Source organism: Protopterus annectens, chromosome 15.part0 (assembly GCF_019279795.1).
Source record: "Protopterus annectens isolate FY-2018-M chromosome 15.part0, PAN1.0, whole genome shotgun sequence".
NCBI lineage: Eukaryota > Metazoa > Chordata > Ceratodontiformes > Protopteridae > Protopterus > Protopterus annectens.
In genome coordinates, this window is record NC_056749.1 from 85,703,877 (window position 1) to 85,720,099 (window position 16,223).

General features: G+C 37.9%; 1 protein-coding gene across 1 annotated transcript in view; it reads right to left on the minus strand.

The window, feature by feature from the left end:
• LOC122789724 (amine oxidase [flavin-containing]-like) overlaps positions 1-16,223 on the minus strand; it is a 1,342,089-nt gene that overhangs the window by 1,232,792 nt on the left and 93,074 nt on the right. The window contains exon 3 of the mRNA XM_044057159.1: positions 11,576-11,713. Coding sequence (XP_043913094.1) covers positions 11,576-11,713 — 138 coding nt within the window. The remainder of the gene's footprint in view (positions 1-11,575; positions 11,714-16,223) is intronic.

Genomic DNA, 16,223 nt, shown 5'->3' on the forward strand with positions numbered 1-16,223 from the left:
TCATCCATTTCGTTCCCATCATAAAAACCAACAGCAAAATACAGTATAATAAAAGAAATAATATATAATACTGTAGCAATTATATCAATGGCAAAATACACTATAATAAAAGAAATAAAATATAATACTGTAGCAATTATATCAATGGCAAAATACACTATAATAAAAAAAATAAAATATAATACTGTAGCAATTATATCAATGGCAAAATACAGTATAATAAAATAAATATAATACTGTAGCAATTATATCAATGGCAAAATACACTATAATAAAATAAATAAAATATAATACTGTAGCAATTACATAAATGGCAAAATACAGTATAATAAAAGAAATAAAATATAATACTGTAGCAATTATATCAACGGCAAAATACAGTATAATAAAATAAATAAAAATACTGTAGGAATTGTATCAATGGCAAAATACACTATAATAAAAGAAATAAAATATAATACTGTAGCAATTATATCAACGGCAAAATACAGTATAATAAAAGAAATAAAATATAATACTGTAGCAATTATATCAATGGCAAAATACAGTATAATAAAAGAAATAATACTGTAGCAATTATATCAATGGCAAATTACAGTATAATAAAAGAAATAAAATATAATACTGTAGCAATTATATCAATGGCAAAATACAATACAATAAAAGAAATAAAATATAATACTGTAGCAATTATATCAATGGCAAAATACAGTATAATAAAAGAAATAAAATATAATACTGTAGCAATTATATCAACGGCACAATACAATACAATAAAATAAATAAATAGAACATAATACTGTAAGAATTCTGTCAGCATAACTGTCATGAACGTGTGTGTTGTGTTATATTTGTTTACATTAACTATGCCCTTCACATAGTCCTGTAGTCTCATTTTAAATTTCCTTTTAAGTTCTCCACTACAAACAAGTCCAAAGGAGTAGCTAATGGCACAAATCCCAGTTTTCCTGCTGCAATTTGAAGAACAGAAATGATCAAAGTCTTTACAGTTGATATTGTTGCTACTTATACTGGCATACCTACAAGTATCCCAGGAAAAACAAGGAATGGATTCTCCCTGCATATTATGTAAAACAACATCAGCTTGATCAGGCTTTTTAAATGGACTGTGAACCAAATCTTCAGAAACATTTACACCCCAGTGATAACATTATAGTAACATCTTACAATTTGCACCACTATCGTCTGCAAATAACTGACAAGCTCTTTTAATAATCCCAGTTAAAGAGTTAGTAGCAGAAGTGTTTTTCCAAGACTCAACATATGTTACTATAGCATCCACCAGAAATGCCTCTTATCCGAAGGCAAACAATGTGGTTGCAATAATGCCACTCTATCCATAGTGCACACTTCCAGAGCAAATCCAGCACTTTGTTCCTATCATAGCCTCTCGAGAACAATATTATTCATTTCCTTTGCTTTCTTTAAAAAAATGTTGCCTCTGACTGCTTTTAGTTCTGCGTACTGTCATTAACTCCCTACAAAGAAGGGCTAGAAATATGAAATGGCTGATCACACCATGCAGCTTTCATCTACAACAAGGGGGTTTCTTATATAATCTGTTTAAAATATGACATCATAAGCTCCCACCCAAAGTTAAATCCAAATAATTTGCACCATACCTTGCCTATAATTGAACTTTACACAACAACCATTATGAGAAATATCTTCAAAAACTCAAAAAAGTACTTCACTGTAGCCCTTGTAAATAAATAAATAAATCAACAATATAATGTAACTATTTGAAAAGGTGGACATGAAAAAGTTATAATTAGAAATAAATAAATTCCCAAAGTAAGCCGTTAATAAATTAGCATAAGGAGGAGCAAAGGGGAGGCCACAGCGACTTGAAATTCATAACAGATATTCTCATCAAATATAAAAAAATGTACAAATTAAAAAAAATGAAATATCTCAAATCACATTTGAATGAGGGCAATGCCAAAAAATAAAGAGCCACCAACATTGTTGTGTGTACAGGTGAACAAAATACTGACATGCAATGTGACAAAGAATTTTACATTTTACATGGAAAAAACAGTCCCTCATGCTCACAGCAACTTTTTAATGCACAATGTTTGACCTGAACTAGACACATAGAGTATTAGTGGCAAACATACCTCTCAACTGTCCAGATTTACACAGAATGTCCAGATTTTTGGTGCATATTTTTTGGGGGGTCTATATTATATGCTTGAAGAGACTTGTCTTCGAACATATAATCAACACCTAAAGAGCAAACAATTTAAAGTGTGAATGGCCATGGCCGCAAATTTTTTCCTCGGGGAAAAAATTCACGGGGACATACACAAAAACCACAAACTTCAAAACTCTAATCAACTGGGGGACTTTGTCCCCCCACCCCCTTAACTAAATATACCAACTCTGAGATCTCTCTACTTTGGGGAAAAGGGCAATTCCTAATAACAGCCAACTGAATTTTTTTCCCTGAGGAAAAAATTTGTGGATGTGGCCATTCGTGCTTTAGAGCGTTTGCTCTTTAGGTATCGATTATATGTTCGAAGAAAAGTCTCTTCAAGAATATAATATAGACCCTATTTTTGGTTGGTTCCTCATAAAATGTGTGGTTTTCTGGCAAATCACTGGGATGATCTGAGGATTAAAGTCACTAAATAATGACATACATTTGAGTTTCAGATTTCAAATCCTTCAAATAAATGCATGTTAAAACAAACCCTGTTACTCTAGCAACTTTCCAAGTTTATAAGAGCAATATTTAAAATAGGTCTCTATTTTTGGGCTTTTGTCCCCCCATTTTGTCAGGCTTTGTCCATATTTTTTGCACTAACAGGTTGAGAGGTATAGTGGCAGATATATTACATATTCATATTGGCTCCAATATTATAACATTCATAAATTTTAAATGGGGTCCTGTTTACACATTTTTTCTAGGGTTTGCAGACCTGAGCGGATCAAGAGACTGTTTTTCTGCTAGATTTTTCATATTTTTTATAGCTTTCCGAGTGTATTTTACTTTAAAATTCTTTAATAACTGTATTGTTTGAGATGAATAGACTTATGTGCATATATATATATATATATATATATATTCTCAAGTGTTTGGTAGGTTTTTATTTAGGATTTGTTTTTTGTACTACATTTTCTTCAATAATATGTATTATTTTAGCTCAACAAAATGTAGTGTTGTATATTATTTTACTTTTAATTTTTAGTTGCTTTTCCCACTTGACACACAAACCTGAAGAAGTTCTAATAGATGAAAGTTATCCATGTTGAAAATGTTTCTGAATGTTGGTAGAAAAAAATTTCCATGGCATTTTGAAGACTTATGGTAACTTTTCTTTTTTTGATACTACAATAAATTGTTTTCAGGAACTTTTAGCAATTAATGTGTAAGTTTTAGTTTAACTTTTAGTTTAGCTCAATTTAATATATCCTGGAATCACAAAGCTTGAAGTAGGGCAGCACTGTGTCGAATATCACATTGGCGTATGGGGGAAGGGGTATTTAGTAAGCAAACACGCTAATTGTCTTTTACAACACAGCTACCCTGCTAAGCCACTCCCATGCTTTTAAACTTTTAAATGGAATGGTGATTTTCTACTCTTTATTTTGTTTTTTTCAACTACTATTTGGATCGCCTGCCTGTGTGTTTTTAATAAAGATTTGACTTGAACTAGCTTGTGCTTCCCTGCTTTCATTAGTGGATTTATAATTTGGAAAGTTTTTAAGAAAGTATTTTTGCCACCTGTTATTAGGTGGGATATTCACAATATGTTTTTATTAGGTGCCTCAACTCTAGGGAATCTTAGAAAATGTTTCCACAAACTATCCCAGTTGTCTTCAAATAACTATTAAATTGGAATCTATAGAATGCCCAGGGGAGATATTTGCATTTTTGTAAATCTTTGGAAGACAACATAAAATAGTTATTGAAAAAGCGCCTGAATTATTTAATATGCGATTATTATTACTAGTAGAAGGAGTACTACTAGGTGTATTATTATTATTATCATTATTAATAGTATTATTATTACTAGCAGGAGAATTATTAGTAGTAGTAGGAGTACTAGTATTATTATTTATTAAAATTAACCAACCAAACTGGTGTATGAGTACACTCACAGTGATTACACTTGCATCCCAATTATCACTTCAGGCAAACTGTTCCATACAGTCAGTGCCTAACAAACAATAAACAGTGGCAACAAACCTGGGTAAGTTGTAATACATTTTTTTTTTATGGTCAGGCTGTTAGCAGAAACATATCTCATATGCAATCAGCAAAGTTACAGAGCTTTACTGTCACATATGCCAGACAAAATAAATGGGGGTCACACTTGCCCTTGTGGAAAATAAAATGAAAGGGGACACACTTGCTCCTGAAAATGAAAGGGGCCACACTTGCTCCTGTGCAGATAAAATAAATGGGGGGCACACTTGCTCTGCTGCAGACAAAATTAGAGGGTGCCGCACTTGCTCCTGTGCACTCAGAATGAAAGGTGGCCACACTTGCTCCTGTGCAGACAAAATAAATGGGGGCCACACTTGCCTCTATGCAAGAAAAATGAAAGGGGGCCACATTTGCCCCTTTGCAAGCAAAATGAAAGGGGGCCACACCTGCCCCTATGCATGCAAAATGAAAGGGGGGCACACCTGCCCCTGTGCAGACAAAATAAATGGGGGCAACACTAGCTCCACTGCAGACAAAACTAAAAGGGTGCTGCACTTGCTCCTCTACAGACAAACGGAAAGGGGGGCACAGTTGCTCCTGTGCAAGCAAAATGAAAGGGATCACACTTGCTCCTGTGCACTCAGAATGAAAGGGGACCACACTTGCTCTTTTGCAGACAAAAAGAAAGGGGACACACTTGCTCCTCTTCCTCAACTTTTTTTACTTAAATTCTAGTCATTTTTCAGCTCCCATTTATTGCTAAACATCATCCACTGTTTTGAACCAGTAACGTTTTTTCTATACATTGTCCTATATTAGGGAATTTACTTTCTGCTTCTGTTAAAATTTTATCTACAATTAATAAGTTTATTACAATACTTTAGAACTTATAACAGAAGAAATATTAATATATTGTGATACAACAGTAAAATAACAGGCTTTGAATTAAAATAGTGTGCTTTGATTTAAAATATGTATTGTGGTTGCTTTACAGACCGCATTTCAGAATGCCAGGAAAAATAATTTATTTTTTAATAGCAACCAGATCATAATGAAAAATGGTCATTTTGGTCCATTTCCATTTACCCGATAAAATAGGACAAATAAATAGTGCATTGGATTATGATAGTGTTTTTGACTAAAATCAGCTTATCTGTACAGAACCAGACTAATTTCACCTGTTCCTGATGTTCAACATCCCTAGATCACAGGTGTACTGTGTAGTTTCACTTAGTGCATAGTACTGTGAACCACGTGTTTAGGCCACCTTTATAGTTATGATTTCTAGTTTATGACCCTGTTTATCTGTGGAAACATCTTTTTGAATTTATGTTCAAGGAATTGTATATTTGTTGTATAATATCTTGTTTAATTTGTTTCTCAATATTCTATCCACTGTATGCTTCATTTGTAAAACTCCGATTTTACTCCTTTTATATGTTCTATGCTCTTTGTACAAAATAGCTATGTTTGTATAATTTATTATTTTTACTATTTTTTTTATAATTTATAATTTTTTACTATGTATCTGGAGCTTTTCTCCCTGGGCCTCAGCTGAAAATGGTCACCTTGTGTCTAGTCAGACTAACCCGGTAAACAAATGGAAAATCTATCTGCTATCTCTGAAAAAAACAAAAAAAAATCTTGCTTTTTTCCCCACTTTTCTGAGATTTAAAAAAGTTCAGTTACAGGCTTGCTGTTCTTGAACTGTTTGTAAGTTTCTGTGAGGCCATTTTTTGATTGGGCTAAAGGGAAGTCTCTCTGTTGATCAGTGGCAGTGAAAAACATTGAGCAGCCTGCCTGCCCCTGTGGGAGTGGTTACTGACTTGAAACTGTAGTTTTATTGGCCATTTTGGGTCAATTCCAAAACTCTTTCATCTTCCTCTCTTAAAGCCCTCTTTTGCGCGGTTTTGCACGTTTTTGTGCATAGCGCAACAGCGGGCAGTGCCGCCTAATTGGGTTTAAACTATTCCTGGCTCCACAAAGTCTGTTCCTCACTTTTTCCCTTAGAACTGCTCTATCTCTCAATTTAAACACCATATTCTTTTTCTAAGGCCCTTCACTGGTCCAATTAAGTAATCCTACAAGTTAGCACTATTAAACCATAAGCACTACTTACTCTTATACTCTCTACGATTACCCTGTCCTCTATTGGTCCGTCTTAAATTCAGTTTTCCCTATATTACTCTAGCATGTCCAAAGGTCAGTCAATGGTTTCCTCTCCAGTCCAGCTGGTGAATCTGGGAATTTTGAGGCAATGTTACAACTGTCTCATGTACACGGACAACCCTCTCCTCCTCCAAACAGGTTCAAATATATGTGAGAGATGCAACTATTTAGCCAAACTGGAAGCTGAGCTCCTCTCATCTCAAAACTGGTGTAACCAGTCAGGAGGAGAAGGTAACCTCACACAACACAATTCCAGTATCACATAGTCCCACCACATCAGCGAACCAAACACATAAATACATAAAAACATACTCGGAGGCTCTAAATAAAAATCTACCTAAGCAACAGAGATCTCCAAAGCAGACATCCAAGCAAACGCTACCTCAAAACAAAACACGCACAGCACATAGCCCACAAAGTCAGTGTGCCAAGCAGCCACAGCCCTTAAGGCTGAATAACACACCTGATACTCTTGTAATAGGTGACTCTATTGTCAGACATTCTGATGTCCCGCTCACAAGGCTGAATAAAGAGAAGGTCACTGTGAGCTGCCTGTCGGGTGCTAGGATCCATCACATAACGCAAGCACTCAGGTCACTCCAAAGCAAATACAAATATGACTCAGTCATTGTACATGCTGGTGTAAATGACCTGAGATGTACCTCCCTGGACTACATGAAAAGAGACAGAGGAGCTCTCTGATCATGTAGCCCAGGCTGGTATGACCCTGACCTTGAGCAGCATCTTATCCTCACCTAGAATGATGCCACAGTACAAAGACAAAATGATCGATTTTAACAATTGTCTAAAATTGTTGTGTCATTCAAAGGGGATCCAGTGTGTCAGCCTGGGATGACATGCTCGACAAGCCACGTTGCTTCGCTAGGGACGGCTTGCACCTGTTACCACTGGGCTTTTGGATATTGGCAAAGGCTCTTGCCACCCTCATAGTGCCTTTTTTAGGCAAGGCTCAAAAGTCAAACCCACCCCCATAGACAGCACAAGAACAAGAAACTAAGGGTAATGCTGCTAAATGCCAGAAGTCTTAACCTCAAGATGCATGTACTCGAAGCTCTCCTCAGTATGGAGAACATCGATATCTGTGCAGTGACAGAAACCTGGATCAAGGCTCCAGACAGCACCCCAGCACTACCAGGCTATACCTCATATCATGCTTTTCGGCCCCAAAACCCGGACAGAACCGCAAAAGGAGGGGGAGTTTCCATATTTATCAAGGATATCCACACCTCCAGGTTAGTGGCATTGCACGAAGTATCAGAGACCATCCATGTGCAACTAACAGTGGGGGCAAGACTGCTTTTCAGTTTATAGCATCCTACAGACCACCCTCTCAAAGTCAGGAATCCCACTCGGCTTTCCTGAAAACATTGGAGAACATGAAGATCTCTCCGAACACCATTATATTGGGTGACTTCAACTACCCAAACATTGACTGGGAGCACTACTCAAGTCCCAGCACCTTAGCCCAAAGGTTCCTGGAAATTATAAACTCACATGCTATGGAACAAATAGTCACCACTCCCGCAAGCGGGGACAACATACTAGACCTGATCATTACCAACATGGGGACTCTATGCTCCACACCAGAAGTATATCCCTCATTGGTAAGATCAGACCATAAATTAATTTCACTGGATGTCCACATCCCGACCCCACCCCCAGCCCAGAAAACCACAGTGAAAAACTTCTCAAAAGCGAACTTCTCACTTCTCAAAACCGAAGTGGAATCCTTCAAGGCCCCAGGGCCAGTGGAAACTATGGCCCAAACTGCAGAATCCTATATAAACACATTCTACGGACATCTCCAGGAATGCATGGATCATGCTATCCCAAACAAAACCAAGACCCAATCATCCAAAGGCAGGCGTCCAGTCTGGTGGACCCCTGCCATAAATAAACTGTACAACAGAAGAAGGAAGCTACTACATGATAGAGCAAAATCCCTAATAGGGAAGACATCTCTGATCAGTACTAGCAAAAAATTACGATCCCTCAAAAAATCCTCCAAGGCCAGCTTCGAGAGAAAAATTGCACAGGACACCAAAGACAATCATAAGGCTTTTTTCAGTTATGTTAGAAACCTGGGATGCAACTCCCAGACTTGTTCTGAGTTGATTCTAAATGACAAAAAATACACTGAACCCACAGACATCGCCAATATCCCGGCAGACAGGTTCAGTGCAAACTTCTCCACCCCCTCCCCCCCAAAAGAGCAAGTATCTATCCCAGCAGAGGGCTGCCTCCCAAACATCTCTGATGCTCAGGTGAAGGCTGCCCTCTCTAAAGCAAAAAACACTGCTTCCATGGGACCAGATGGCATCCCAGGTTGCGTCCTACATGAACTCCAAGAGGAACTAATCCCTCAAATAAAACAGCTATACAATCTCAGCCTCACTACAGGATATGTGCCCACAGAATGGCGTACAGCATCAATGGTCCCACTCCACAAAGGTGGAGCCTCTACGGACCCTGGAAACTATCGCCCCATAAGCCTGACTAGCTTAGTCTGCAAGGCTATGGAGAGGATCATCATGGAGCTCATAAACAAAGACATTGGGGACCTACAGACACTAGATCCTACCCAGTTCGGCTTTGTCAAGGGCAGATCCTGCCTTTTGAACCTGGTTGACTTCTTCGAAACAGTCACCAAAGCCATAGATGAAGGGAAGGTAGTCCACACAGCCTATCTGGACCTTGCAAAGGCATTTGACACAATACCCCACTGGCATCATAGATAAGCTATCCAGCTTAAATATAAACCCCTATGTCACAAGATGGGTTGCAAACTGGCTCAAAGACAGAACCCACAGAGTGAGAGTTGCTGGAGCCATGTCAGACTCGAAACCGGTCACAAGTGGCATCCCACAGGGTTCTGTCCTGGGACCACTCTTGTTCGGTATATACTTTTCCAAGGTACAGGCAAACGTGGGAGGACTATGGCTCACCAAGTTCGCAGACGACTGCAAACTGGGCGCCATAATCAATTCTCCAGCTGACACAAACATCCTTCAAAAAGGTCTCACAGAGACAGCTAACTGGTGCCAGCGCCATGGTTTAAAGCTAAATGCCAAAAAATGTATAGTCATACCCTTTGGCAAAAACAATGTGCCCACAAATTACCACATAGGCGGAAACCCATTAAGTACAGAGAAAGTTATTAGGGACTTGGGGACCCAAGTTGATAGCAATCTCTCCTTTGAAAACCACATTGCCAAAGTGGTTAGAAAGACCTTCTACATAGCCCACCTCATCACAAAGGGTTTCACATCTAGATCAAGAGAGGTAATCATGCCCCTTTATTCATCCCTCATCAGGCCCATCATAGAATACAATGCCCCTTTTGGGATGTACCTTACCCGACACCTGCAGCAATTAGAAAGACCCCAAAAGTATCTCACCAAGAGGATCAAGGGTCTCAAACAGATGCCATATGCTGCTCAGTTAAAAAAACTCCAGCTCTACTCAGTTGCATACCGCCTACTTCGAGGCGATCTATGCCTGACATACAAAGCTATGTCAAATTCAGAATTAATGGACATGCTCCACCTCAGTAAATCTAAATCCCTTAGAGCCACATGCTCGAGGAACTTGAACCTCAGCACAGAAATAAATAGAACTTGCTGGAGGGACAGGTTCATAACCCAGAGTCTCCCTTCGCTCTGGAATAGAATTCCAGTTCATGTGAGGCAGAGCACCTCACTGAATCTCTTCAAGAAGAATCTCGATAGGTGGATGGGGGATCGTAGGTTTGTCCCAGGGATTACTCCCGTGTCACTATTAGACAGAGGCACAGTAAACTAAACCTTAAAAAGGGCACAGTATACTCAAAGCAAGGGGTGGCGTAAGCCATACAGAATCGGGCTAGGCTTGTAATTGCCTCAGGGCAGATAGCCTAGTATGAACCTATGAACCTAAATAAGTAAATAAATTATTATGGTTTGAAACATTGATGACAATAATTTTACCTCAGAAGTGAAGATCAAGAGGTGAATTTTAGCACCCATGCTGAAAACCCAGAGGATTATGACTGCAGACCCAATCATCATTTTTTGAGTACATGTAGCTTTATCTGCTCAATATACTACCAGTTACAGAAAAAAAAGAGAAAGTATAGGTGTGCAAATTGTTTTATCAGGATTGAAAGTTGGAAAAGCATTAACGGAGCTAATTTAGACAGCAATATACCTCTCCGCTTCTTTGCTTAAGAATTCTGGACAACTCCAAAAATAATTGTGGACAAAGACTCAAAATCAGAGACAGTTTCTAATTATTCCTCTAATTCACTTAAAAAGTTTATAGAACAGGCTTTGCATCAAATGCATTTTCTGAACAATAAGTATGAACACTAATCTGTCATTATTGTCTGACTGTAATCCTTAATGATTTACCAGAAAATTAAATATTTTGCGAGGGACAGGACAAAAATTTGGAGGCAAAATCATGGATATTGTGTATAATCAGGGATAGGAGGTGAAAGCTGGACTGCTCTGTAAAATAAAAGACAGTATAGAGGTACAGCAAGCACAAACAGTGTACTTATGTGGCATAAGATAAAACGGCTTTTAAAAGGTGTAACACACTTCACTCTGCCATGCCCCATTTCTTAATAAGTATGGCAGGGTGAAGTATCTAACAGTTTTTAAAAGCTACACAAGAAAAAAAATAGCAGGAAGACAAGTATAAAAAGAAAATAAGACAAACTATGTACAAGTACCAGATGTAAGTTAAAAAAGACTAATTTAGTGGAACCCTATAAATAGTTTTTTTGTTTGTTTTTACGGGCATCTGATAGTAGTGCATTTCCTGACCAGGCATATTGCAGTTTAGCGTTTTAAAGCTATTTTACCTTCTGTTACTGTTTACCAGCTAGCACTTTCTGTTGTTAATCCTAAATGCAAGATCCACTCTTTCAAGTGCTTAGGGTGTCCTAAGGAAGGTTTGGATAAGCACCCCATGCTAAGTTAAGATCAGGTCTTGTGCAAGGAAAGCACTTAACAAGCTTATTTTTTTCTTGATTTTGGAGCATAATTGTGACACTCTGTGCACCACATAGTAATTCCCACTGGTAAATGCATCGATTCATTTTAGCCATCAGAAATAACAGAGAGTAAAACTATGATTTCTGCTATATCTGTACCTTATGAGCTGTTTTGTTGATATCATCCTTCAAAAAAATTGGTTAATAATTAAGGCCATTAATAATGTTACCTTCACATGATGAATTAGTGCCTCCTTTTCATTTACAAGGTAGGTTTGAATCCCTAGCTCCTTGGTAAGTCGTAGGATTCGATTCTGTGTGGGCCCAACATAGGCACCTCCAAGATCAACATATTGAAACACGGGGCCCTAGAATTTAAATATCAGATATAATCATTAGAGTAGGAATAAACTGTAGAAAGAAAAGAAAAAGCGAATTAAATTGTCACCTTGACCCCATCCTGTGAAGAAAAAGAACTGTCATGGAATACAAAAATTGTTTACCAAACAAGATACGACTCATAGGTACAGCAGATGGTCAAAAGCAATATACTCTCTGGCACTCACTGTAGATCTTTTTTTCTGCAAAAAAATATCTGTTTTTAATAACCTGACACATGGAATGTTCTACAGACTGCATATAGTGCTTTAATGCTTCCTCCTCTCTCCTTGCATGTTTGTTCTGTTCTCCTTTATGATGGCTACTCCCTCCAAAGCTTTTTCACATTTTCATTTGACACTACTATTACTCTTACTAAACATGGTATTCCAGGTTTATGCTAAGTTTTCTTTCTCTCTCTCTTCTCTGTCTGTGCCATCCCTGGTATCTGAAGTTTTCTCCATTCATTGTCTGTAGCTTCCTCAAAGAACATCGTAACACATACTGAAAAATTATAATGCTTATTCACAACCTGTGAGCATTGTAAGTGCCAGCTTGAAAGAATTATTATTTGGACATGCTAAAACCCACCTATTTACTCTGAGGTGAAAACTCAAGACCCACCTATTTTGTCACATGTTCAGTAACCAAGGTCAAGACCCACCCACATGGTCACATGCTAAGGCAAAAGGTGTAGATAATCCATTCAATATGAAATGTTGGTACACCTTTAGTAGATCAGCTGTTTTGTCCAAATTTTTTATACGAGAGCACATAACTGCTTGAAATGAGTCTGCCCTAGCTGTCCCATGTCTTTAAATCTGTTTCTCTCACTCTGAAAATGTTTACCTAAAAAGTTTAATTTTGCATGGTCCCTGGGTTCCCTTGCTTACAAACCATGACATGGATCAGAATTATGCATTTTCATTCTTCATTAACTGGAAATAAACACTCACAAAGCTTGTTTCACAAGAAAGCAATCAGTGTACAAAAACTGCCATCTTGTTTTGGTCATGAGAATTTCAACTCTGTCTGCATTGTTAACAAGTAGACAGAAAAAATAAAATTAACAAATACATAAATATATACATATGTATGGATGTGTATATACATAAATATATAAATATGTTTCATACACAATATACTGATTAAATGCATTTGATGCAAAGCACACACTGTGAGGTGCTACTTTCAGGCAGAAATTAACAGTTTGTCACTTAATATGTCTTGTGTGAGTCTACATGGTCCAGCTGTTTGAAACAGGAATAGAACCATATCATTCTCAGTGGATGTAACAAATTCTGCATGCAGCAGATTTATGGAGTGATTGGTTTACCAATACTTTAAAGTACTTCCCTAATACCACACGTTAGGCTGGTCTGCATTCAAAGAAAAATTGAGAATATATGCAAAAAAGTACATTATGTACTGAATGATACATCTGCAAAATGTGGTTCCATCCTCCATAACAGGGCAGATAAAATTTTCCCAGAATGCTAAGAGCCCACACCCATCTCATAAGGCACTATGATGCAAAGTTTCTCCAAATCTTTGGTCAATATGATGAGCACTAAACAGTCATTATAAGAAAAGAAAGGAAAAAAACTCCAGGTAAGATGTACCAGAGTGTGTGTGCGTCTGTGTGCGTCTGTGTGCGTACGAGTGCACACATGTCTGTGTTAGAAATAGGTCCATCTACTGTAGCTTACAGGTCAATCATTATAGCAAGTACATGATTTTCAAAACCGATGAGAGAAAGTCCATATCCAATATTCTTCCCAGATATACAAATGTCATAAGAAATTACCTCTTCTAAGACTGTTAAACTCAAGAGGATATTGTAAGCTGAACTAGGGGTAAGGGGATCCTCTCAAGCATGAACCTCTAGGCTAAGCGAACCCAAAAGTAGAAGAAATCTTACCACACTTTAAGCAAGGAAGAAGAAGAGTTTAATGTCATGTAGAAATTTTAAATGGCCAGAAGATGGACTTTCACATGAAAGTACCTCAGCCACACATTAAGATATCATATAGCTAATTCAGTACAGAAGGAGCAGGAGCTAAAAGGGTCTGGTCCCCAAACCATTGCCCAGAAGGAAAAATGAATACACTTGTCTTTGTATGACTTTGTGGTGTTTGGATTGCATGAAAAGATGACCTCTACTGTCTGTGTAGAGAAAGATGGATTGCTGGTATGTACTAGAACTGGAGAAGACAAGCCATCAGCCTGACAGACGGAACCTCTAGCTAAAGTTTCCCTGTGTGATGATTTAACAATATTTTTGTGGGGAACAGCCAAATACGCTTCTCCAAAAGGTAAGGAAAAATTTGGTGAAACCATATTTGCTGAGGCTAATAAAGGGCTAAGAGGAGAACTTTTGCCATGTTTAGTGTAGCTTTCTGCATGAACATTGTCAAAGGAAGTGAGGAGAAAGGCAAAACGAGCCCAAGGGTCCATTAGTGGATAGCAGTACTTCTGGGATTTCTTCCAGAAGACTGAATCATGGAAATATATTTTTTCATTTGGTGTTGGTTGGAAATGAACAGGCTGCAGTAAGGCTTTTTTTTTAAATTTTTTTATTTATTTTACATTTGTTAACCGGGCTAGTCTAACTGGATATATTTCCATTTTCAGCAGAGGCCCGGGGAGAAAAGCTCCACATAGACAAATAGTTACATAATACAGAAAAGAATAATATGAAGAGATAAATAAGTTTACAATACTACACTCTACAAGTTTAATACATAATGTGTACATGATTCAAAGTTAAATTAAACAATTTGGAGAAGAAAAGATAATTGGCAGGCAAACAAAGAAAAGACATTCAAACTTAAAATTCTATTATCTACTAGAAAAGAGTAGAGAAGGCAGGACATCCTTTGTAGTGAAGGTAGTGTCATGGTAAGAAAGCATTGAGAAAGGTGGTAGGCTACCAGGGGAAGGGAGTGGGAATGAAAGGAGGTAGAGCAAGTTTAATCAGGGTTGAAGCAAGAGCATAACCAGTGTTTTTTAAGGTATAATTTGAGTTTTTGCTTAAAGAGAGCCAGGGATGGAATGGAAGTAAGTTCAGTAGGAAGGTAGGCTTGCCTTTTATGAGGAACTGATTTGTGTGCATTAAAAGGCAATGACTCACTCAGTCCATCTACAAAGAGCTCTCTATGAAATATGATCAGTCATCAGAAAGAATATGGAATGCATTGCACCTCTGCACAGAGAACAAGATCATATCCCCTGCTCAGTCCAAAACAATTAGAAATATTATTTTTTTTAATTTCCAATCATTTCTGTAAGCAAACAATATACATGTTCTTAAAGGCATTAATCTAGATTATTATGGACATAAATAATACAGCCTGTTAAGGCCCCAGTGTTTTTACTGGTGCTCAGAAAAAAATTTAGACTTTAGAGCATAAAGATTATGCCTGGCTACACCCTTGTGAGAAAGCATTTTATTCTTAACTATCCCATCCAGTAACTCTCTCTAGTCTGGTATGTTGCATTTGCTATGTCTCACTGGAAACCCACCTCATGTGTGGCATAGTTTAGCACCAACATGGAGAAAAATGGTACCCATCACTGTCGAAACCTTGCTTCACCGAATGTCTATTCATCAAACTGAATCCATTGAACACCATTTCAGCGAACAGTAAAAAAATCATCAAAACTTTCCCAGGGAAAAGAGTTAGCTGGCCATTGTTACAAATTTGCCCTTTTCCCCAATGTAGTGCAATCTCGAAGTTGATACATAATTTGGGGTTGGAGGGCACAGCCCCCCACATTGGGGGTGTGGGGGGGCATCTAAGCATTATGGGACAAATACCATAGCTTAGAAGGAAAGACACATGCAACTAGAATGGCCACAGAGGTACCTTACTAAAATTATATGAAGCCTAAAGAACATGTCCTACATGGATAGGCTCAACACCCTGTCACTATTCTTGGTATCCTACAGACTGCCAATAAGCAACCCATATCTAGCACACAAGGCATACTCTGACCCAATACTGATGGATTTGCTGCATATCAGCAAGTCAAATGGCATCAGAAATACTTGGTCTAGAGATGTAATCCTCTTCTGCAACATCAACAGAACAATTTGGAGGGAGCCAAAAGCAGAGATGAAAAGTCAGCAAGCAAAGGAGAGTAGTAGTGCAGAAATTGAATTCATCCTCTCAAGTCCTGGTGAGTACCTTCATGAGGTAAACCCTGTTTTTCACAAGATTATACCAAGGTGACACTGATATACAGACTGTATTTATATAGCATATATCATGGACAGAAGTTAAAAACAAAAAAAAAAGATTGCTGGGTGCACAAGACCCAGGATAAAAAACTGCCCAAGCCTGGTAGGTGCTCTGGTGTCAGGAGTGGAAAAAATGACAGAGCAGAATCCTCAAAATACGGCAACATTCCTACAATGGGGCCAGGCCAGGCCCAGAAGGAGGATGCCCCCCCCCCTTGTTGTAGAAGGAAGTAGCAGTCCACAAAAATCCCAAAAAC